This window comes from Sapajus apella, unplaced genomic scaffold (assembly GCF_009761245.1).
Source record: "Sapajus apella isolate SASKATOON/1434 unplaced genomic scaffold, GSC_monkey_1.0 scaffold16, whole genome shotgun sequence".
NCBI classification, from domain to species: domain Eukaryota; kingdom Metazoa; phylum Chordata; class Mammalia; order Primates; family Cebidae; genus Sapajus; species Sapajus apella.
This window is the reverse complement of record NW_022436956.1, coordinates 10,945,182-10,971,327: the sequence shown is the minus strand read 5'-3', so window position 1 is coordinate 10,971,327 and position 26,146 is coordinate 10,945,182. Positions and strand designations below refer to the sequence as shown.

Here is a 26,146-nt window from a genome sequence, read left to right as displayed (position 1 = left end):
ATAAGGAGACCTAAATGTAAAGGGATTTGTTAAAATGCAGCACACAGCATGGGTCTCAGATTTTATTTTTAATTCTTAGAGAAAAAAAGAAGTCAAATTTACATATTGAAAAAATAAATCTCAATCTCAATCAGGCAAATTTGTGCCATATAATTTTGTTTGATTTTTAAAATAAGTATTAGATCTCTTTTTCCAAATAAGAACCCCTGTTACACAGATCTACTCAGTTTGTAATTTTCTTTAGGGTTTTTTTTAGAGCAAGTTTAACATCCTTGTTCCTGAGGCTATAAATGAGGGGGTTCAGCATGGGTACCACATTTGTATAAAACACGGAGAGTAACTTCCCCTGACCCATAGACCCATCAGACGATGACTTAACATGAGTAAGCAGCCCAAATCCATAGAATAGACCAACAGTTATTATGTGGGAGCCACAGGTACTGATGGCTTTGGACCAACCCTTAGCTGAGGACAAGTGAAAGATATTGAAAAGAATCAAAGCATAAGAGAGTAAGATAATGATGCTCGATACTATAACAAACTGTGCCCACCGTAATAGACATCACCAGCTCATTGGCATAGGTGCTGCTGCAGGAGAGCTGAAGCAGTGGGAAGATGTCACACATGTAATGGTTGATGAAATTGGAGTCACAAAAGATGAGCCTCATCGTACACCCTGTGTGGACCATGGCCCCAGCAAACCCCATTATATATGAACCAAACATCATCAGAGAACAGATTTGAGGGGACATGGTGACCGTGTACAGAAGGGGTTTGCAGATGGCCACATAGCGATCATAGGCCATGGCTGTCAGCACGTAGCACTCGGAGTTGACAAAAAAGCAGAAGAAAAAGAGCTGAGTCATGCATCCTGGAAAGGAGATGATGTTTCTCTCTGAAATAAAGCTCATCAGCATTTTGGGGGTAAAGACAAATGAATAACAGAGATCAATGAAGGACAGATTGAGAAGAAAAAAATACATGGGGGTGTGAAGGTGTGAATTCAGACAAATCAGATTAATTAAACTCAAGTTGCCCACCATGGTGATCATATAGTTCACCAAAAACAGGAAAAAGAGAGGCAGTTGGAGCTCAGGTTGGTCTGTTAATCCCATAAAAATAAACTCAGTCACTGAAGAGTCATTTTCCACAGCCATTCACTCGCTGGGTGTGATCTGTAGGAACAGGGGTAAAAAGCTTTAATAATGGACCCTCACTCTGTCTCCAGAGGGAGAGCTGAATCTACTGGTTTACAACCCCAGGGATGTCTAAAGACACATAGCAAGGCATCCAAGGCTTAATACTTTCCATAGTGATTCCTTATAATTTCCTTTTCCCGCCTTTCTCCCCTGTCATGTTGTGTGTCTGACAGTGAGAATTCTGTACACCTCCCAATGTGTCTGTATGTAATTCCCTCCATTCTCCTCAAGCTTCTCTAAGAATTAGAGCTGGGAAAAGCAATGAATAGATGGTGTTCCCCCAGAACCTTCGATTTACATAGTTTTGAGTTTGAAAGGAAATTATCAGGGCAAAAGTGATTCAATGCGTACCTTTCTATCCTTGGAGGACTCACTGCTTCAGACCTCCAGGACCCTTCCTCCTCACAGTCCTGAAAGGGTCAAAGTTTCTGATGATGAAGGAGGTAATTGCCAACAGCACAGACCTCTGGCTTCGACATGTTAGAAGAGGTATTCTAGGGATTATGGCATAATTTCTGTTTGAGAATTTTCCCAGAAGCTTCTCTTCGCTTGCATGTGGGAAAGCAACCACTTTACAGAAGCCTCCTAAAGTCAGATGACTGGAATGAAAATCTATTTCATGTCCCATCATTCTGGGAAAGTTGGTTAGAAGCACAAAAAGTTATTCTCTGCTTTATGATTTCCTACCAACTTTAATGAGCCCCTTGAGGGTAAATATTACCAACCCTGTATTTACAACCTGTGTCACGGATCCAACATTGGCTCCTTTGGGACTCAGTGTTCCACTCAGTTTATAATTTGACATCAGGAAGCCCTGATCCCCAATGCAGAAGGGTGAGCACCTCACTTTGTCATCATCCCCTGGAGTCTGTGCAAAATTCTACAGGGGAAATATCCGGGGCAGAGTCAGTTGCCGTTTCTGCTACCTTCCCACAAGACCCTGGGATTGCGTTAGCAAAATACTGGATCATAGCTTTAACGCTATACATGCTTGTGGATTCCACCTCAATAGAGTTGTAGCAAAATGGTTGAGGAAATGGGAGCGGGCCCTCAAGTCAGGCTGATTTAAATCCAGACTTGTTAACTTCCTCTGAGACCTCAGACAAGTGATAGAACTGATTTGCCCCTTGTATATGTATTTGTATCTATATAACCTATGCATATCTATAAGCTAAGGCTAATTTAAAAACTATCTCATAACATTATTGTGGGAATTACGTAAGTTAATTTACATAAAGTGTTAGAAATGTGCCTCACACATCAAAAGAACCTGATAGGTGTTGGCACCCCCACCCGTGTTATTCATTCATAGGTATATAAATCAGGATTTCTTGATCTTGGTACTTTTTACATTTGAGTAAGTTTTGGTTATGGGGCTGTCCTGTGTAGCACAGCACAAACAACATCCCTGATCGTACCCATTAGATGCCAGTGATACTCCCCCCCCACCACACAGACACACTAAGAATTAAATCAGAATTTTCTCCATTGTCAGACATCCCCTGGGGAGCAACACTGCCCGTATTTGAGAATCACTGCTGTCTGTATTGCCTGGACTTCTGTTGTAACTGTTTTTTGGAAAGTTATACTTTATGTCTATTTATGTGTCTCAAGTTCAAAGTGCCCCAAATTGAATTCAGTGTTTTCTTAGAATTCCCAGGGCTGCTCCTTTGCAGGTCATCATTTTATAAATTATTTTTGCCACTATCTGGGCACACAATCAACAAAACTAAACTTAAGCTCCTCCTTCTCCCTTACTATCTCTTCCAGTCTCCACGTCCTGGAGAATCCATTCCTTTGAATGATCTGGACTTTCTCTCAGTTCTACGGCTTTCACAGTCTCTCTCCATCTCCAATTTGGATTACTCTAACAGTTTTATAACTTAAGACTCATTAAAGGTGAGAATTTGGACCTTTTCAGGTCTATCACCAGCACTGCAAACACACACACACACACCTCCTCTTCCTGCTCCCCAATATCAATTCCTACCAATAGGGTTATAATCATAAATTCAGTTATAACAATGTTCCTGTATTACCTTGTTAAGCCTATTTTTAAAACACTATTCACAAAAAATTTATCAAATATATAATTGTTTTTCTTTTTTCTTATAATTCCATATATTTTTCCTTATTCCTTTATAGCTTCATATATATGTAAATCTTTTCTCAGTACATGCAGTCATAGAGACTGAATTTCATATTTGTTTCTTTTTGTTTGTTTGTTTGTTTAAGCTGGAGTGCTGTGGTGTGATCTCAGCTCACTACAATCTTTACCTCCCGGGCTCAAGTGATCCTTCTGCCTCAGCCTCCCAAGTAGCTGGCATTACAGGTGTGTGCCACCACACCTGGCTAGTTTTTGTATTTTTAGTAGAGACAGGGTTTCACCATGTTGGCCAGGCTGGTCTTGAACTCCTGGCCTGAAGTGATCCACCCATTTTGGCCTCCCAAAGTGCTGGGATTACAGGTGTGAGCCACCATGCCCAACCCAAAATTTCAGCTTTAATACTGATAAAGTTAACTGGAGGACATAGCTTAAATCAACAACTACACTGGGATAGAACAGCAGGTAAGGGAGTGTTATCCAGTTATTCACTATACTTCAAAGATGTTGCAGCAAATTAAGCACATTGGCAGGTGTTTATTGATTTGCATGTCTTCCTTTAGGACAGGGGTTTCCAGTCTTTTGGCTTCCATGGGGTCACAGTGGAAGAAGAATTATTGAGGCCACACATAAAATACACTAATACTAACACTTTTAATAAGTCACAAAAAAATCTCATAATATTTAAGAAAGTTTACAAATTTCTGTTGGGTTGTATTCAAAGCCACCTTGGGCTGAATGGGGTCCATGGGCTGTGGGTTGGACAAGCTTCTTTAGGTGACATCAGTCAAATCATTTGCCTGTTTATTAAATGTTCTTTTTTGATATATCTTTTAATCAATGAGTTGAGATATCTATCTTTTAATTAATGAGTTGAGATGTGTATTATATATATGTGGACACAATATCTTTATCTAGTATTTAGTTAAAAATATTTTTCCAGCCTATACTTTGCCTATGAGTACTTTCCTGATAAATAGATAATCTCATTTTAATTAAGTTTCTTTGTTTTTTTCCTTTGGAGTTTAGTGCTTTATAGAATATCTTTAAGAAATCTATGACTGTACCAACACAATTTCATGTATTTTTTCCTAGAAGATCCATAATTTAAGCTTTTTTGTATACAATTTTGGTTCATTTTTAGAATGAGTTTTGTGTAGTGTGAGGTAGAGGTCAATGTTCAACGTTTTCCTTATAGATAGGCAGTACGTCCAGCAACAATTGCTTCAAAGCCTTTTCTTTCCCTGTGGGATTACTCTGTTGCTTGGTCTACAATCAATTGACCATATGAGTGAGGCTCTGTTTCTGAATCCTCTATTCTATCCCATGGACTTGTTCACCAGACTTTATAACAAAACTAGTCTGTGTTGATTATCACAGCCTTATACTAATTTGTAAAATCAGGTAATGTAAGTCTTCTTTGTCATTTAGGGTCCCCTAAGAAGGAGATGTCAAGAAATGATTAGACTTGCAACACTTTTTTTTTATAAATGTCTACTAAGGATGAAATTCGAGAAAGCAAGAGTCAGTGATGAAGGCTTTAGACCAGGATGAACGTCACCTATGAAAGGAGAAAGAAATGGAAAGATGAGGTAGGAAAATCTCAAACTATAGAGCAGTTCTAAAAAGTCTTGGTCAGGAGGATAGGGAGTCTCTAAGCAAAGGTTACCTATCAGAAAAGGCCCATGTTAGATGGAAATTGGCCAGCTGTCTTTATGTCCCACCCACCCTGCTGAGTCACTGGCTGAGGGCATCTCAGAATAAGAATGGACTCTGCCTAAACACCATGCTGGATCCAAAGAAGTGCAGCTATGAATTTTCAGGCAGCTGTGCACCCCACTGATGGGTCTCTTAATGGGAAGCTGAGCAGTCCTTCTCTAAGGCTACTACAGTCCACCTCCAAAAATAGAAATTTTAAAAAAGTTGTTCAGGTTTACAACTGTCATTTTTGTACGTTATTAATTATTACTTAAAATAATACATTTATTATTGGTATTAACAAGCAAGGTGCTCCAATTCAGCCAGGCACAGTGGCTCACTCCTGTAATCCCAGCACTTTGGGAGGCCGAAACAGGAAGATTGAGGCCAGGAATTAATTTTTTTCTCCAAATATTTGAAAATTAGGCAGGCATGATGGTGTGTGAATGTAGTCCCAGGTATACAGACAGCTGAAGAAGGCCTCTACCTCCTGCTATACACAACACAAAAGTTAATCTAAAAATGGACCAAAACTATATACACAAAAAAGCTTAAACTATAGGTTGAAGTAGAAGAATCACTTGAGCCCAGGGGTTGGAGGCTGCAATAAACTATGATTTAGCCACTGCACTCCTGCCTGGGTGATGGAGTGAGATCCTGACTCTAAATAATGAATAAATAAATAAAAATAGTACAATTCAACAAGTATTTCTTGATTTTACAATATATTTGACATTCTAAATATATAAACAGGAAAAGCATTAGAAAAAAATCAAGGAATTATGAGACATAACCTTTATATAAAATGTGTTTCATGTCTTATTGGTGAGACAGAGTTTAAGCAGACTCACAAAATATTTGTAGAAACATAGTTTATTAATTTTAATATACATCTTCCCATTATAAACCATATCGAATAAGTAAATCATTGTATACATATTTTTACAAACTTAATGTACAGTATTTACCTAAAAGGAGTAAAAAATGACATTTACAGTAGGAACTACATTATTTTTTTTCAAAATTTTCAAGGCTGTTTTAGATAGTAATGAATGAAAGTTTTATAATGTGAACTATGTTCCCCCTTACTGGAATCCTGAGGTGCACATGTATTATTTCTCTAATCATCCTCTGTTAACGCTGCCTTTGGCAATATAGGTGGAGTTACACATATTCTCTGCTATTTCAAATAGACTGGAACGATAGAGGTTCTCAGAAACAAAGGGCATATGGTACAAATTTTGCCATTCTCAAAGGAGACAAGAAAAGTCAAAATAAGAAAAAGAAAAACGGTGAGAAAATAGAACAAAAGGATAAGATCAAGAAGATCTGATTCTGCTTTAAGCCACCTATCATGTGTAATGCAGACATTTCATCAAATCCTGCTGCCTATATCTGTAACAAAGTTGATAAAATAAGAATGCTTCTGTTATACCTGGCACTTCTGTGTTTAGGTGAGAAAGCTGTGACTTTAACATGTTTACAATTCATGAAATTTACCATTTTTGTCCAATTAAGGATAGCCCAGGAGAGAGGAAGGGGATAAGATGATAATGAAAAATAGCAGTGCATATACTCCTTTTACAAATATGCCATGACCTATTTAGTACAATTGTGAGAAGTGCCAAAGATACAAAAACAAGCAAACAAAAAAGAGACAAGGTGATCTCATAAGGGAAATGAAGAGACAAGTTTCCTAAATCACACATAACACCATCTGTAGAAGCAACAAAACTCTTCATGAAAAACTTAAAACATTGAAGAACTTCAATTGTTTTACATTATTACTGCTTCTAATTAGAATATGTTTCTCTTCTGAATTTTAATTAGCGCTTTCCTTAATGCAACTTTGACATCCTTGTTCCTCAAACTGTAAATGAGGGGATTTAGCATGGGTACCACAGGAGTGTAGAAAACAGAAGAAACTTTTCCCTGCTCCGTAGATCCAGAAGAATATTTAAGATACATGAATGCTGCTGACCCAAAAAAGAGAGAAAGTGCAATGACATGAGAGCTACAAGTACTGAAGGCTTTTGATCTTCCTTGAGAGGATTTGATATGAAGAATGCTAGTGACAATAAAAACATAAGAAATGAGGATGGTGAAACTGGGTACTGTGATATTAATACCCACAACGAGAACAACCACCTCGTTGACATAGGTGCTGGTGCAAGAAAGCTGGAGAAGGGGGATTATGTCACACAAGTAATGGTTGATGATATTAGCACTGCAGAAGGTGAGTCTAAGCATGCACCCGGTATGGGCCGTGGCTCCAGCCAATCCCATTATGTAAGCAGCAAAAGTTAGCATAGAACAGGCCTGATGGGACATGGTGACCTTATAAAGCAATGGGCTACAGATGGCCACATAGCGATCATAGGCCATTGAGGTCAACATGTAGCATTCAGAGATGACAAAAAAGAGAAAGAAAAACAGCTGAGTCATGCACCCAACGTAGGAGATAATATTCTTTTTTGAAACAAAGTTCATTAGCATTTTGGGGGTGAAAACAGAGGAGTAACAGAGATCAATGAAGGAGAGATTGAAGAGGAAATAGTACATGGGGGTGTGGAGGTGAGAATTGAGACCAATAAGAGTGATCAAGCCAAGGTTGCCTACCATGGTGACAATGTAGATCACTAGAAATAGGAAAAAGAAGGGTTGTCGGAACTCCGGACGATCTGTTAATCCAGCAAGAATAAATTCAGTCACTAAGGAGTTGTTTCTAGCCAGCGTTTTCTGTCTTCAAAAATCTGGGAGGACAAAAGAAAATTCCTTTAATAGAGAACACAGCTTTCTTCTTAAAAACCCCCATTCATGAGGAGGGCACTCAGGCTGTAGGAATTAGGTTAAGTTCTTCTTTGTTTCTTGGAGTCTGAATGTACTGCCACACCCTGTCCTCAACATTTCAATGACTGTCTTTTCTCTGCACAGGCTGAATGTGACAAACAGTTGCTCCTGTCCTTACTAGAAGACAGAGGAGTGGAGTAGCTGAGGCACAGGCCTACCTGCTGTTGAGCTTGGTTTGTGGGGCTAAGTCTCATCTCCCTCACCTCCATCTGGCCCTGCACTTCCTAGTTTTTGCTTATTGTTTCCATTATTCTACTAGACACTTCAGTTTCCCTGTGATGACCATCAAGTAAGGGAAGATTTCTTTACAGCACAGACCATACCGATGTTCTGTTTCCTAGACAGGGGTCTCCTATAGGGTTTCCAGATACCTTACCATAAGAATCCATGAAGTCACCAGTTGTTAACAGGAGACCTTTGGTAGTTGAAGCCTCATGATTCACCACATACAACTCACATAAGTGCTTCTACACATTTTCCTCTATCCCATCCTAGCCAGACAGAGGATGAAGAAAGAAATGTGAATGTGTTTTCACAGGTCTTTGCAGGAGGGCATGAGAGAAATATAATTAATTTGGGTGCTAGCTATATTAGTGGTTAAGTTTGCAAAATTTTACCACACTGATATTTTTATGACACTTAAACTCTTCTATATGTATAGCACATGTCAATATATTTTTAATAAAGAGACAAATCTCTCCTTTCCTGACATTGCTCTGTTCTGGATGTGTCACCTGGAACTGCTCTCTCTATCTCATTAACAGGCTAAGAATAAGCCAACAGAGAGAACAATGTGAGAAACACAGGCCACAGAGTCAGAGTGCCATACCACTGAGTTTCTTGCTATTGAATAGGACATTTTTCCCCATTTTTCAGCAACATCCAGGAAAGAAAAATAGAAACTTGAGTAACTCACCTCCCTTCCACTCAGAGAGCTTAGTGCTGACCCTTAATGTGTGTTTCACCTCCACTGCCCTGGAGGAAGAACTGGCAGTGAAAGTGTCTAAGTTGACCAGATATAGTCAGAGTCTTCTTCTCCCTTGACTGGCAAAAGCATTGAGTATAGCTCTCAGACTCTGAATGTTCTAGGAGTCACTTTGAGGTGTAGATCAAACTATTATTTCTAAATTTGACAAGTGCTTGAAGGAAACTAGACTTCACATCAGAGCCACCATGTTATAAAGACATGGCATTTGCTCAAAGCTTATAATTCTTTTGGATCTGATTAGAAATCCAGCAGTATGTTTCTCTCAGGACCTCCCGTAACATGACAAACTCTTCAGGGAAGAAATTATATGCCTGTGTTTACAGTCCAACTTGTTGTAGTAGATGTAAACTTCTCATTAGGGACTGTACAGTCCACAGGGTGTAGGAGAGACAGCCTCTGCTGTCATGTGTAAAGATGTAAATATAATGATTGTCAGAAGTTTTGCTAATTGCAATTCTAGGTAGTATGTTAGTGTTAACAAAAATGTTTGTATAATTTAGTAAAGTTTATTGTGATGCTCATTTTTAATATTGTGGGTCCTTTTAAATAATCCATTTTTACTTTTGTATACTTTATACACATAAAAAAGGGTATTTGAATTGAATTCACATTTGGTAAATAACAATTTTGTTTAATATAGAATTATTTTTTATTTCATAAAATTTATTTACCTTGGGTTGCTCTAACTCGACACGTCTTTGCTTTTAACAGGTTAAAATCAAATCCGTAGAAAAATCAGTATGCCTGAATCATTTCAAGACAGTGTGATTTCAGAATTTTCCTGTACGTAGGAATTTGTGCTCATGAGAAGGTATCTATTTTTTTCCCTTTTTATTTTAAAATTATTAGAATTACAAGAAGTGACAAAAGTCATACGTAGAATCCCTTGAATTCTTCACCCAGTTTCCTCCCATAGAGACATCTTCCGCAATTATAGGACAATAGGAAAATCAGGAAATTGGCATATGTTCAATAATGTCAACTAAACTATAGACCTTATTCAGCAGTTTAACATGCGTGTGTGTGTGTGTGTGTGTGTGTGTGTGTGTGTGTAAATCTATGAAATTCAATCCCATGTACATTTTTTTTCTTTCTTTTAGACAGAGTTTTACTCTGTTTTCCAGGCTGGAGTGCAGTGGTGCAATCACAGCTCACTGCAGCCTCAACTTCCCAGGCTCAATAAATCTTCCCACCTCAGGCTACAGGCACATACTATGACGCCTGGATAGTTTTTGTATTTTTTGTAGAGACAGAATTTCATCTTGTTGCCTAGGCTGGTCTTGAACTCCTGGATCAAACAATCCACCTACCTTGGCACTCCCAAAGTGCTGGGATTTCAGGAGCGAGTCACCACACCCAGCCAAAAATATCCCTCTTAAAAGAGATGTATAAATTTTTACTTATTTTTATTTTTTATTGACAATTATTTTATATATTTATGGGATACAATGTGGTGTTTTGACATATTTATGCGTCGTGGAACTATTAAATTAAGATCATTAACATACCATCAACTCAAATACTGATTTTTTGTAGTGCAAACACTTGAAATCTACTCCCGCTGCAATTTTGAAATATATATTGCATTATTATTAACTACAGTCTCCAGTCAGTGCAGTAGATTTCAAAAACTTATAGCTCCTTTCTAACTAAAACTTTGCACCCTTGTCCAGCATCTCCTGATTCCCCCGACCCCAGCCTCTGGTAACAACCATTTTATTTTATTTATTTTTATTATACTTATTTATTTAAAAAATTTTGAGACCAGGTCTCACTCTTTCACCTTGTTAGAGTACAGTGGCACAAGCTTGGCTTACTGAAGCCTTGACCTCCTGGAGCAACCCTCTCACCTCAGCCTCCTGGCTAGCTGAGACTACAGGTGCATGCCACCATACCCAGCTAATCCTTTTTAACTTTTGTAGAGACAGGGTCTCGTTGTTTTACAGGCTGGTCTAGAACTCCTGGGCTCAAACAATACTCCCATCTTGGCCTCCTAAAATGCTGGGATTATAGGTGTGAGCCATCACACCAGCCTATTTTTAAAATTTTTATCATTTTTATGAGCTAATATTCCAAAAATATATGGTCATAATTATTAATGAAAATTTGGGCTTTCTTTTGGAATATAAATTCCTTATATCAGGCTTTGTGCTAGAAATATCTATTTCCAATGCTTTATTAAGAATTTTTAATGAGTGTATCTCTAATTTCTTTTATAGTCACTGTTTTAGTTCACATTGCCCTATTATAAGAGAATACCTAAAGACTGGGTAAAACAGAATTTTCTTGGCTAATGATTCTGGAGTTTGGGAAGTCCAAGAATGAGGTGCCAGCATCTTGCAAGAGCCTTCTTGCTGTGTTATTACATAGAGGAAAGGCAGAGAGAGAGAGAGAGAGAGAGAGAGAGAGACTAGAGCTGAACTCATCCTTTTGAACCCTCTTGCTATATAGACATTAATCCATTAATCCATGAGGGGAGAACCCTCATGGCCTAATCGCCTCTTACAGGTCTCATTTCTTAATACTGCTACAGTGCCAATTAAATTTCAAGATGCATTTGGGAAGGGACAAACAATCAAAACACAGCAATTATCATCAAGAAGAAATTGTATATGAAAAGTGATGAGTTTTCAGTAATTTGTATCACCATTTAACACGTTGCTATTAAAATCAGATTTTAAAAATATAAGAGCTTTTTTTCTTTCGTTGGCATATTTAATGTTGAATCAGTTTGGAATCAATTTCACTTTTTTTATTTCAAATACTACAAAATAACAAAGAAGCCCTACTTTGCGGAAAGTACGCATTGTTAGAGTAACCACATTGTGACCAGGTTAGATGCCACCAAAAGGCTGCATCAGCTGCTGTAAGAGAATATATGGACAGAAGTATCTGATCGAGGATACTTGTACAGACATATCTGATCTAGGGCTTCACCGCCTGGAGCAGTGGCCATAAGATTTCTGGCCTGCTCTCCAATCACCACAGAAGGCAGCACCTAAGGCCGAGCTCTGTGCTTCTTGAACACACAAAACATAAGCTCCACCAGCAGCCCCACAGGCCTCTTGTTCACAATGGTCTCTGTCCTTTCATCCATGTGACAGCTGTAACTGGTTTCCACATGGTGAAGTGCCTCTGTGGTTGGGCTGTGAAACAGAACAGTGAGTACCTAACTTGGCCAACTGTTCTTGCAGCTGGGAAAAGCATACCATCAGACATTCTCCACTCTTGCCTCCTGAGAGCATCCTTTTAGGCTCTGTAGGCTCTATGCCTTTCACATGTGTTCTTACAGGGCTTCTATATGAATAAAACTTTTTTCCAATTAAAATTGTATTTATAAAGCCAATACAATGGAAGGATAACAAAGATGTATGACACTACCCATAGCTTCAAGACATTCACCAATTTGCAGATACAATACTTCCAAATATCCACAAGTTGGTTTTAAAAATGCTTCATTTCTGAAATAGTTTTTATTTCAAATATCTAATTATATTAGTTTTTATTTATTTATGTATTTATTTATTTATTTATTTTTTTGAGACGGAGTTTCACTCACGTTACCCAGGCTGGAGTGCAATGGCACGATCTCGGCTCACCGCAACCTCCGCCTCCTGGGTTCAGGCAATTCTCCTGCCTCAGCCTCCCAAGTAGCTGGGATTACAGGCACGCGCCACCATGCCCAGCTAATTTTTTTTGTAGTTTTAGTAGAGACGGGGTTTCACCATGTTGACCAGGATGGTCTCGATCTCTTGACCTCGTGATCCGCCCGCCTCGGCCTCCCAAAGTGCTGGGATTACAGGCTTGAGCCACCGCGCCCGGCCTTATATTAGTTTTTAAACCTAGATTTGCATGTTTAATCATTTTGGTTTTATGTAAATTATAGCTTTAATTTTAGAAATTGAACATTTTTGCTAGGATGAACAAAAGAATAGAGAGAGGGCCTATAAAATAAGTCTGTTGATTCACAGCAGAACCCGGCATTTGCTGACTTATCCTCCACCAGGGGGTGCTGGTGACTCGGATATCATATTCAGACTGCAAGGTGCATGCCATACCTTCGACTCATAGTTTGCTTTTGTTAAGCACCAAGGATGTAGTCATGGATGCTGTGCATCTTTGTCTTCTGTAAAATGTGAAGTTTTTAAAAGATGTGCTTTTGAGCAAAACTTAAATAAAACAATTTTAAGCAATTTTATCGTGCATCTTAATGGATGTAGGAGAGAAAATGACAGGGGCAGACATGAGGCCTTCAGATTTCTGCATGATAGAGTAAGGGTTTTAAACAATCCATTACAGTAAATTAAGTTTACCTAATAAATTTATATAGATGATGCTTCATTCTTACAGCAATTTTTTAAGTCAGATGTAAATAGAGATCTTATCTGGTATAAATACATTCTAAAGCTATTCTCTTTCTTTTTTATTGTACTTTAGATTCTGGGGTGCATGTGCAGATCATGCAAGATTGTTGCATAGGTACATTCATGGCAAGGTGGTTTGCTGCCTCCATCCTCCATCACCTATACCTGACATTTCTCCCCACATTATCCCTCCACACCCTCCCTCCCACTGTCCCTCCCCTAGCCCCACCCAACAGACCCCAGTGCGTGCTTCCCTCTCTGTGTCCATGTGCTCTTATTATTCAACACCCGCCTATGAGTGAGAACATGCATTGTTTGATTTTCTGTTCTTGTGTCAGTTTGCTGTGAATGATGGTTTCCCGGTTCATCCATGTCCCTACAAAGGGCACGAACTCATCATTTTTTATGGCTGCATAGTATTCCATGGTATATATGTGCCACATTTTCTTTGTCCAGTCTATCATCAATGGGCATTTGGGTTGGTTCCAGGTCTTTGCTATTGTAAACAGTGCCACGATGAGCACACATGTACACGTGTCTTTATAATAGAATGATTTATAGCCCTCTAGGTATATACCTAGTAATGAGATTGCTGGGTCAAATGGAATTTCTATTTCTAGATCATTGAGGAATCACCACACTGTCTTCCACAATGTTTGAACTAATTTACAAAGCTATTCTTACAAAGCAGTGCTTTCAACTTTTCAAAAGATAGTAGTATCTTCTGACAAAGATGAAAATTGCACAGATAGGTAAGCTCATTCTCCAGAATCAGATATATCCTTCAAGGGGCATTTTTCCTTGAACCAATTGAGAAGTAGAACTGGACAGAGAAAGCTCTCTTGTGAATAACTCACAAAACATGAAGATTTTGTAAGGATCCATTTTTTTATGAATTTTTGTTATAAATAACACTTATTTTTTCTGTTTCTAAATATAAAAAGATATTATAATATGTAACCGACTTTTTAAAGTGCATGTGCAATTCTAGAGATTGTGTCTTGCTTCACTAAGAAGCTTTGTCCCAAATCTGCATAGCCTTACTATCTGTGGAAGCAAATGTTCCTCTGTAGCAGACCCAGTTTATCCCATTTTAGCATCAAGCCTTTCTCAGGGTATGTACATTTTTCTAGTTTTACATCAAAGACTAGTCCATTATTTCTCTGCTACAAGCATCTTGGCTGAGAAGATTATTACTACAATGACCCCACTTTTAGGTTCTTTGACAAAGATGCAAAAGAAATATAGCTGAGTTGGCCATCCCACAGAGGAGTTGATGTTCCTCTCTGAGATAAAGCCCATCAGAATTTTTGTGGTACAGACAAATAAGTAGCAGACATCAATGAAGGACAGAGTGAAGAGGAAAAAGTGTGTGTAGGCATGAAGGTGAGAATTTAGAGACATAAGATTATGTTCAAATTCTTCCCACAGTGACCACATTAAGAATACAACACTGAGGCCGGGCGCGGTGGCTCAAGCCTGTAATCCCAGCACTTTGGGAGGCCGAGGCGGGTGGATCACGAGGTCAAGAGATCGAGACCATCCTGGTCAACATGGTGAAACCCCGTCTCTACTAAAAATACAAAACATTAGCTGGGCATGGTGGCGCGTGCCTGTAATCCCAGCTACTCAGGAGGTTGAGGCAGGAGAATTGCCTGAACCCAGGAGGCGGAGGTTGCGGTGAGCCGAGATGGCGCCATTGTACTCCAGCCTGGGTAACAAGAGTGAAACTCCGTCTCAAAAAAAAAAAAAAAAAAAAAGAATACAACACTGGGGCAGCTGGAGTTTGTTAATCTCACAAGGATTAACTCAGTCACTGAAGTGCCATTCACTTCATTATATGATCTATAAGAACAGGGCAGACAGTCTCTTCATCCCAGAGGAAAAGCTGGATCTCTGCTGGTTCGTCAGCTCAGGGTTGTTCAAAGACTTACAGCAATGCATCCGAGGAGCAAGACTTCCTAACAGGGTCCCCAAGGCTTGAGAGTCTTCCTAAGAGGGTTCCCAAGGCCTGAAAGTAAAGACATACAGCAAGGCATCCGAGGAGCAAGACTTCCTAAGGAGGTCACCAAGGCCTGATTGTTCTTCCCTCTTCTCTACTTCTCCTCTGTCAGTTTGTAGGTCCCTAATCAGAAAAAATTGCTTGTAGACCTTCTACAGTTTCAGCACTTTCTCCTCCCAATAAGCGCTGTCTCCAGAATATTCCCCTAGAATCCTTGATCTTTGGGTTTGGAAGGAAATTGGCAAGGCAGAGATGATTTAGAGATTCATCATCGTTTTTTTGCTAAAGATCCAACCAATGCTGGACCTCGAGGTCCCTTCTTTCCTATTGTCTTGAAGGGGGCATATCTGATGATGCAGCAGTCAATAGCTATCAGCACAGTCTTCAGTCTCTGACAAGCTAAAAGAGTTATTTGGAGAATTTTCCATGACTTCTATTTGAAAACTTGCCCAGAAGGTCCTCTTCACAAGCAAGCAGTAAAACCATTTTTGAAGGCTAAATGGCTTGAATGGGAATTTGTTTCATGCCCTAGAGCTCTGGACAAAGTAATTCAAAGCCAGAGAATGATTTTCTCCATTGCAATTTCCTCTAAAGTTGGAGGAATCTCTTAAACACGTATATTACGGAGCCTGTGTGTACATCCTGTGTCATAGACCTACCCTTGGACCTTTCCATGCTCAACGTTCTTACTGTGTAATTTTATGTCAAGAAATCCAATCTCCAGTGCAGAAGAGTGAATGCTCCCTTTGTCACTTCCTTCATTTTCCCCTGGAGTCTATGCACAGCTCTACAAAAGGAAAGTCCAGGAATACAGTCACTTGCCATTTCTACTACTTTCCTACCTCTGCTGCTGCCATGCATTGCCACCCAATAAAAGGTGCTGTCGTTACTGCTGGCTTGTCTTGGAATTCTTTTCTGAGCCAAGGCAAGAATTTTCCCAGGTTAAGCCCCAGTGTGGGGGCTGGCCTGCCCCGCATTACTTTGACTTTCCAATTAAATTAACTTTTTTGTTTAAACTGATTTGGCTCAGGTTTTCTTAAATCTGAATTACTGAAAGTACTGAAAAGCAATCACTTAGAATGAAAAGGCTCCTAATATATCACACTACTGTAGCTTGTAAAAATTTCTGTGGCAGTACTTACTTCCATTTTTATATACAGCACTGTAAGAGAAATAAATTTTACATTAAGAAAGATCCGTGTTTGAATCCTGGCTCTGCCATTTGTTTTTGCGACTTTGGCAAAAGCATTTAAGCTCAGCCTTTGTTTATTTCTGTGTAAAACAGAGATACTTTGGTAGAGATTTTAAAAGGTAAGTTAATACAAGAGCTTAGCACTGTGACTAAGGCCAGTTACCGATAAGTTGTGCAATTCTGCTTCTTTGTCGCTTCTGCAGTTAGACCAAAGGGCAGATCTGTATCTTATCTCTTTTTGTGTTCAGAGAATCTTGACACTTAAATCCTCTACAGATGTTTATTAGATGAAATGAATGAGTAAAAGTTCAAAAGTAATCAAATAACTTACTTGTGGAGTTTAGATTTCAAGGTTCCTTTATCTAAGCAAAGGCATATCAGCTCAGGAGAGGTGTTTTGATCTGTTTTTAATAGGACCACAAAAAAAAATGATAAATAAGATAAAATTCTTGTCCCCAGTTTCATTAGTTTCATTTCTTATGCCCTGATCCTCTACAGTATCTTCCACATCTCATCAGCTGAAAGTCTTCAGCACCTGTAGTTCCCACATAATAATTTTTGCTGTTGTCTATGATTCTATGTTGTTCACACACCTCAAAACCTTTTCTGCTGGTTCTATGAGCCAGGGGAATTTTTTTACTCTAGTTTTTTAAATCTCTCGCTATCATGAACATGTCCTCATATCAGTAGATATTTTTCATGAGGAAAGCACGCCACACGTTCTCTCTTCCCTCTTTGACTTTACACGGCTGTTTCTTCCTTGGATGCTGTTTCCCCTGAAGAGCTTTATTCCACACTCTCTTACCACCACCTCTGCCTAAATTTAGCTCCATATATATATATAATATCATATTCCATAAGAAAAATACAGCTTCTTAGAAATTGTGGGTTTTTGTGTTTTTTTTTAATGATTTAGCCCTTAAGACCACAATGCAATGACGTGGTTCAAAATTCAGAAGATTCAAAAAGGATATGCAGTGGAAAGTCTCCTTTATACCCCTGTCTCTCAGCCATCTAGTTGTCCTCCCTGGAGGCAACTAGTGCTACCAGTTACTGTCAATGTTATCTGTGATGTTTTATTCATATACAGTCCTGGGTTGCTTAGAGACTAGGAATGTGTTCTTAGAAATGTGCTGTTAGGTGATTTTCTGGTTATGCAAACATCACAGAGTGAATTTACACAAACCTAAGTGATACAGCCTATCACACGCCTAGGCTACATGGTACAGCCTCTTACTCCTAGGCTACAAACCTCTACAGCATGTGACTGTACTTTGTGCTGTGGGCAATTGTAACACAGTGTAAGTATTGCTGTATCTAAACATAGCTAGAAAAAGTACAGTAAAAATATGGTATAAAAGATTAAAAATGGGCCAGGGGCGGTGGTTCACAGTTGTAATCCCAGCACTTTGGGAGCCCAAGGCAGGCAGATCACAAGGTCAAGAGATGGAGATGATCCTGGCCAACATGGTGAAACCCCGTCTCTATTAAAAATAGAAAAATTAGCTGGGTATGGTGGCTCGTTGCCTTTAATCCCAGCTACTCAGGAGGCTGAGGCAGAAAAACCACTTTAACCCGGGAGGCGGAGGTTGCAGTGAGCTGAGATTGTGCCACTGTACTCCAGTCTGGTGACAGAGCGAGACTCTTTCTCAAAAAAAAAAAAAAAAAAAAAAGATTAAAAATGGTACACTTGTATAGGGCACTTACCATGAATGGAGCTTGTGGGACTGGAAGTTGCTCTGGGTGAGTCAGTGAGTTGAGTGGTGAATGAACATGGAGGCCTAGTACATTACTGTACACTACTGTAGAATTTATAAATACTGTGCACTTAGGGTACACTAAATTTATCTTAAAATATTTTTCTTTCTTTAATAATAAATCAACCTTAAATTGCTGTAACATTTTTACTTTATAATCGTTTTTGTTAGAAACTAAGACACAAACGCACATGTTAGCCTAGGCTTTCACAGGGTCAGCATCATCAATGTCACTGTCATTCACCTCCGCATCTTGTTTCATTGAAAGGTTTCCAGGGACAATAACATGTGGAGCTGTCATCTCCTATGGTAACAATGTCCTTTTTTGGAATTCCTCTTGAAGAAACTGCCTGAGGTTGTCTTGTAGTTAATTTCTTTTAATAAGTAGAAAAAATACACTCCAAAATCATGATAAAAGAGTAGACTATAGTATGCTTAATATGTAAACCAGTAATAGTCATTTATTAGTAAGTATTATGTGCTGTACATAATAATATGTGCGATCCTTTTATATGACTGGCAGCACAGGTTTGTTTACAGCAGGATCACTACAAATATGTGATTAATGCGTTGTGCTATGTCTTTACCTTTTGTGACTATGACATTGCTAGGAGATAGGAATTTTTCAGCTCTATTTTAATCTTATGGGACTGCCATCCTATGTGTGATCTGTCATCAACCAAAGCATCATTGTGCAGTGCATAACTATATAATGAAATTCACATGTATTATCCCACAAATTGCACACAAATTGTAGTATACTTACACAGTTTTTCCACTTGTTTTTTATTTCCTGTCTATGTCTTCTTGAGAAGCAACTGAAGAATGAGTAAGACCTAGGACGCAGGAAGAGTATATTCAGAAGAATAGTAAAGAGGAGTCCCAGATACCTGTGCAACCGCTGTGCAGACCAACTAGGCTAGACTGGAACAGCAGCATAGGAGAGATTATTCCACTTAACAATACCTTTTTGAAATTATTTTATGCATAAAGGTAGTCTTCATTTTTTAAACACCTGCATAGCACTTTTTATACAGATATCTGAAAATCTATTTGATCTGTCCCTTTTTGATGAATAAGTGAGTTAATCTCAGTCCTTTGTTACTATTTTTTAATGTAATGAGTAAACCCATACATAAATCGTTAAGTATATATATACAGTTTCCTATCTGTCCAAATCCATACACCTATTCCTTTTCTTTATGGTTTGACTCTGAGAACATACTTTTCTTTATGATGCTGGAGCTGCATCTCTGGAGATTAGATTTCTACTTTGCCAGCCAGCTTAGTATTCGGTTCCACCAATACTCAATGCTTCTAACAGAAATAAAAAGCACCTTAGAAATATGAAAGCAAATGAAATATCAGTTAGGGAGAAATGACCTGGATTCTTGATATGATTTAATCACATGCAATGAAAAACGGCAAGAGCAACACTCTCCAATGTTACAGTTGATATTACTTAAATAAGCCATAAGTTATAACCAGAGTTAACAATGTCAGTCAAATATGTGAGCTTGTGTCTTTTGGGGGAAATCCTCCTTTCAGTGTCATGTTGGAGGAATTCAACACCCATCTTCCCACTGCAGAAGCCATGTTGAAGAGAAGTTCCCTCCCCATACCACCTGGCAGCCAGAAAACAGGAACCTTGCCCTAGGTCAGCCAGTTGCATGCTCCCACCTGAGAAATTAATCTACAATGATAAAAACAAATGGAACCATTGGGAACCTTTTGCATGGCTTCAGCAGGATCCAAGGATAATGTCAGATGTACAGAGCAGGGGTGTGGCATTTTGGCCAGACTGTTCTTCCTGAAATATGTCCTGGTCTTGGCCTCTCGGGTTGTCTTGGTTCTTACAATTCTGCAACTATGGTTTTACGACTTAACTCCAAATTACTTTGCATCCCCAGTATTCTTTCTGTCAACTCCTAGAATTGCTGATACTTGTCAGAATAAACATGAATGCTCTGTCAGAACTGGGAAGCTATCTTCACTGTTCAGTGCTATATCTCCAGTGCCAAATGCAAGGCCTAGGACATTGTTGGGGCTCACTTCAACAATGCTTCTTACACGGATAAATGAAAAGAAAAAAAGGAATAAAATTGCCCACTATCCAGGAAGCTGCAGATAAGCATGAGAGGTGGGGAATGAGGGGACAAGAAGGTGGAATTCTGTGTCAGAAGCTCATAACAGAGCCTTGGAGAATATGTCTGTATTCCCATGTACTGTTCTCTAAGCCCAGGAGAGAGAGGGCAGCAGGCTGAGCAGACAGAAATGCCAGTGAGCACTGAGCTCCTTTCTTCCCTCTCCCACTCCAGAGCAGTCTGCATTCTCTGACTTTGAGGGAAGGAGGAGGCTGCATGAAGTCAGTGGATGCCTGGCAGACTAGGGCACTGCCGGTGAGGTTCCAGAGCACAATCAGATGTTTTTGGAGACTCTCAGAAAGTATTAAAGGGGCATCAGAGGAGTTGGATTCCTGTATTAGTTAGCACGAGCACAGGTAGATGAAAATTATCTATTTTAATGAATCATCTGTGGTTTTAATATCTTGGGATTAGAGTTTAAACACTCCTGCAGACAATAGTGAAAACACTCCTGTTCCTGCTGAAATATATTTTAAAACATCTCTGTCAGATGATCATTTAGCTTTTGCCTGGATATTTCTAGTCATGATCACTTGAATGAAGGGTCATTTCCAATCCTTAGATTATAAATATCATAGATCGGACAAAGATTCCTTCCCTAGACTTTATTAGCTGGGCATCAATCACTTGTAAAATCCACTAAATCCTTCAAAACGTTGCAAATCAGTAAAACAATAATTGCTTTTAATTTGCAAAATTATTATATTTCTACAGGAGGTAAGGATAATAATTTAAAAGAGCATGACAGTCTTCTCGCCACCAAGAAATTAATTATTGTGGTGAGACAAATTTTCTAATCACATTGTTATTAGAAGAGCAGTGCATATAGTATGTTGAAAACACCTATATCTGATTTACAAAAAGTTGTATATTTTCATTATAATGCTTATACAATTGTAATGTGCTTTAAAAAATTTTTTTAAATGCCTGATCAGTACAAAAATGAAAACACAGCTGGGGGAAAAAAATTGACACTGAGCCAGGCAATTCACTTAAGTGGCCACTAGGTTGTGCTGGTGACTCAGTAACGCTGCTTGAACAAAACAAAACAAAAAAGGATAATTTTGTTGGAGATTTCATTTTTCACATCTTTCTCAGACCCCTAACATGTATAGCCATGGGTTTTACATAACTCCTTCCATGAAAATTTAAACTCCTTGTTAAAACATAAACTTTTAAAAAAAGCTGTCCTTTGGAGCAAAATTTTAACAGGTTGAATTTATTTAATTTGCAAAATCTGTTAAGCCCTTTCTATATTGCACAAAGGAGAAGAATAGCTAAGACATGACAATTACAATATAAGTCATATGCACAAATACAAACAAGTAATTCCAATGTGATAGATCACTGTGATGCTAGCTCTACGTATTTTTGTTGTTCTTTTGCTTACTGCTCTATTCCAACACCTAGAACATATCAGGAGCCCAATAAATGTTTGCTGTATGGTGAGCAATTAGATGAATTCATGATTATACAATAGTTGTACAGTCTATGGTATAAATGTATTCCTATAAAACAGTGTTTATAACCATCATAAAATCATTTGATAAAAATACAAACTTTACGAATATCCAAAACTATATATCCCAAAGAAATAATAGCCTTACTTTCGATTCATTGGAATAAATGATGTTAAGAAGATAGTATCTATCTTTTCTGTATTCTTACCAGAACAATTTGTATTACTAAGTTGTATTACGAACTTGTTTGTACTTATTTCAATATAAAAAATAACATGATAATGTCTTTTATTTTAACTGCACACAATGTCGCTAAAAAGTGACAGATTCCCAGAATTAGATTGGCTTCATTGTGAGAGCTACTGTTGAAAACAAACCATGATTAAATGTTTCTTTGTAGCAAACCTTATTCATAAAACCCTGGGGACAAACCTTTTAAGAATACCTGCATGTGTCCACTTTGGCTTATAAATCGATACAGACTATATCTCACATATAGGGATTTTCAACACCATTTTTGTGATCACTCTTTCATGTTGACTGCCAGTCATTTCTCCAGATTGTCATTCTCTACTTTTCTATTTCTCTGTTTCATACTATTGCTTTCTACTCCTTTCTGGAATGTAATGTGTCTTGGTGCAATAAAAAAAGCACAGCGGTTGAAGCCAGATAAAGAAATGTTTAAAAATGGAATCTGCCACCTTCTGGGGACCTTCAGCTGATTCCTTAATTCTGAACAGCAATTTACTCCTCTGTAAAAGATGACAGCCAGCAGAATGCGCATTATTTCTGCCTTCTAAGAAGCACGACAAGTAGGAACTACAGGGAAAGGTATTTAATCCACTCCATGCAGTTTCAGGATTAGAAGATCATTAGTGCTAAGAAACCATGTTTACAGTTAAGAAAACAACGGAACTTCATGCTGTAGATAGATCTTTGGTCCTTAGCTAAAGAAAATATGCTGTCTTTTTTACTCTATCAACTATGGAGCCCAGAATATTTATCCAAAATTTGGAAATAGCTAGAAGATAAAAGAAGCTATAAATTTACATGAACAAGGCAGTAATAATGTTATGCTATACCTAATACAGAATGATTACATTAGCAATATAATATAAAAAATAAAATGCTGTGAATTTTGCGAAGAGTACTTTGATGAACACCATAGATCCTTTGAAATAAAAAGAAAAAGAGCCAACAAAGTTTTTAGTTCTAGCTTAGAAATGAAAAAAAAAAGAGGTACAAACTTCAAATTAGTTCTATCAAGTCCTATTTTATAAAGCAAATTTAATCAATAATGGGTGATAAATTTGAATAAGCATCTTTTTAGCATGTATGGAAATGATCACTTGATTTTTATCCTCAGTTGTATTTAAAAATATGTTATATTAGTAGATTTCCTAATGTTGCATCATCCATGAATCTACGGAATAAATCTCAGTTGGATATGATGAGTTACTCTTTTTTTCTGCTGCTGAATGTTTGCTAATATTTTATTTAGTACTTTGTATTGATATTCTAAGTAATGTTTGTCATCTGTAGTTTTCTTTTTGTGTATGCAGTCTTTTCAAATTTTGGATCAATGTTGTGCTCACTTTGTAAAAATGACTTGGGAGGGAGTTTTCTCCTGTTTCAAATTCTGAATTAGCTATTCTGTAATTATCCATTCTGTGGTAGACTTCTCCTGTGAAACCATCTGGGACAAGTAATTTTTGTGATATAACTCTTGACAACTTTTTTCATTGCTCCTATGGAACTGACTCTTTAGATTTTCTATCTGATTTGGAATTCATTTTCTTTAATTATATTTTTCCAGAAAATAGTCCATTTCATTCAGGCCTTTTATTTCACTTGACTAATGTTCAAAAATGCAGTTGTTTTAATGTCCTCTATTTCTATGGTTTCCTCTCTTTTTAATTTTTTATTTGTTCTTTCTTCTTTTTCTCTGAATTAGGATAGATAGTAGCTGATATATATTATTAATGTTGAAAGAACAAGCTGATGAATGTATTTATTATCTCTACTGTTATTGTTTTCTAATTCAATATTTTCTGATTTTAACTTTATTAATTCCTACTCTGTTTTGTTTTAATTTTACTATGTCTTTTTCTGACCCATTGAGTTGTTTATTTATCTCTATTGCTTGTTTAATATATTTAAAATATTTTTCTGTTTTAGTTGTGTACTATCTCATAAATTATAAAAGATTATATTTTCATAGCTTTGTTCTAGACATTCTGTAATTTTATATTTTTTCTTTGACCTATGAGTAGTTTAAAAGAAAATGTTAAATATCAAAGTAATAAAGTATTTTTGTTTTCTAATTATATAATTAAGCTTTAGTTTTATTGCATGATGATCAAAGAACATTGATGGAACTATTTTTAATATATTAAATTTATTGAGGTTTGCTTTTGTGACCTAATATTTATCCTTTATGCGACTGTTTGACCTTTTGATTAAAAGTTATGTTTTTAATATCTAGGACACAGAACTACACACAAAAAAAAAGAAATTAAAAAATTGGATGTTTATATAGAAAAAACTAATTTATGTACGTACATAAATTAGATTTATCTCTCTATTATCTTCTTGATGTTTTCTGTATCTTTTGTCTTTTTCTATAAACCTGTTTTATCAGAGACTAAAAGTGGTAGTTTAAAGTTCCCTTCCAATAATGTTTATTTCTCTGATAAGTCCTGATGTTTTACTATTTGGTGAATGTAGAGTCATAACCATTACATATTTATTGTAAATTGTACCCTATAACACTATAAAGTTTTCATTTAACATTTTTTGACTGAATTTCCATCTTGACTGAAACTCAGCCTGTTTGTTTGCTTGTTTGTTTATATTTACCTGGTATATCTTTAAACACCATTTTATTTTCAATCTTTCTGAATCACCTGAGTATAGACGGGTTTCTTGTATGCCACCTGGAATTGTATTCTGCTCTTTGATCCAGTCTGACTCTTGTTCTTTTGACAGAGAAGTTAGAACATTTGCCTTTTTTAAATTGACAGACAAAATTGTGTGTATTTATCATGCACAGCATGATATTTTGAAGTACACTTACAACGTAGAATGGTTAAATCTAGCTAGTTAACAAACACATTGCCTCACGTGGATGTCATTTAATATATAGTCCCCCCCTTATCCTCAGGGGATATAGTCTAAGACTCCAGCAGATACCTGAAATCACAGATAGTATTGAACCCTATTTGCCATCAATTGCAACACCATTCTTCCTGCTTATGTCTTCCACATGTTTTTCTGTGAAATTGTGAGTCCCCTAGCCTAAATTTTCTTGTCAATTTTTTATGTTCGTTCACCATGAGCCTTCTGTCCATGGCCCTTGTATTTTAGTCACGGTTCTCCAGACTGAAAGAATCAATTGGACATAGATAGCTCAGAGATATAAATATAGATTAGATACAGATATAGATAGATAGATGACAGGGGATTTATTAGGGAAAATGGCTCAAATGATTATGGAGGCTGAGAATTTCTATGAGAAGCTGTCTGCAAGCTGGAGATTTTGAAATGCCAGCAGTGTGGACAAGTCTCAGTCTGAAAACCTCAGAACCAGGAAAGCCAATGGGGTAACTCTCAGTCCAAGCCCAAAGACCTGAGAATCCAGGGACCACTTGTGTTAGTCCTGGAGTCCCAAAGCCAAAGAACCTGGAGTTCTGATGTCCAAGGACTGGAGAACAGTTTCCTAGCTCCAAGAGAGAGAGGAAATTCTTTCCTCTGTGTTTTCTGTTCTATCTGGCACCCAGCTGATTTGATGATGCCCACTCACATCGAGGGCAGGCTTTCCCCACTCGGTCCACTGACTCACATGCTAACCTCCTCTGGAAACACCCTAACACTCACACACCTAGAAGTTTTCTAGGCGTTCCTTAATTCAGTCACATTGACACCTAAAATTAACAAGCATGGCTCTACTTGAGTTATACTTTGTGTCCTCTCAGACACTCTGTTCTTCGTATGGCTTCCAGTAACCCATTACCAGAGCAAGAGGGGTCATTTCAAATCAGAAGAAAATGAGAACTTTACTCATTAGAAGTCCTTGTGCTAAAAGTGCAGAAACAGCTCTAATGTGGGAGATTTGGCAATATTAATCACTCACTCCCCCTTTCATGTGGGGTCTAATTAGTGAGAATGAGTGGAGCCAAAAGAGGATGAAAATATCACTGCATCTTTATTCATAGCCATGCTGAAGAGACAAATGTGTCAGGACTCACACCTCCCTCTCAGAACTCGGACTCTAACTTAACCCAGCAGGAGACAGGAGTAGAGGTCTGGAATGAAATAGCACAGATCTGGCTTATCCTCACCATGAGCTTGCCTTAGGTTAGTACAAATGCTTTCATGATGAAGGCACT

At 37.8% G+C, this 26,146-nt stretch overlaps 2 protein-coding genes across 2 annotated transcripts; both read right to left on the bottom strand.

The window, feature by feature from the left end:
• Nucleotides 1-223: 223 nt before the first annotated feature.
• LOC116555966 (olfactory receptor 143-like) lies at nucleotides 224-1,157 on the bottom strand. Its single transcript, XM_032284887.1, is given in 2 exon segments — nucleotides 224-538; nucleotides 540-1,157. Coding segments are annotated over 2 exon segments (933 nt in total).
• Nucleotides 1,158-6,798: 5,641 nt separating this feature from the next.
• LOC116556419 (olfactory receptor 8B3) lies at nucleotides 6,799-8,060 on the bottom strand. Its single transcript, XM_032285773.1, has 2 exons — nucleotides 8,010-8,060; nucleotides 6,799-7,740 (listed from the first exon to the last, which is right to left on the bottom strand). The coding sequence occupies exons 1-2, from the start codon at nucleotides 8,058-8,060 to the stop codon at nucleotides 6,799-6,801; spliced, it is 993 nt and encodes a 330-aa protein (XP_032141664.1).
• Between the last annotated feature and the right edge of the window lie 18,086 nt (nucleotides 8,061-26,146).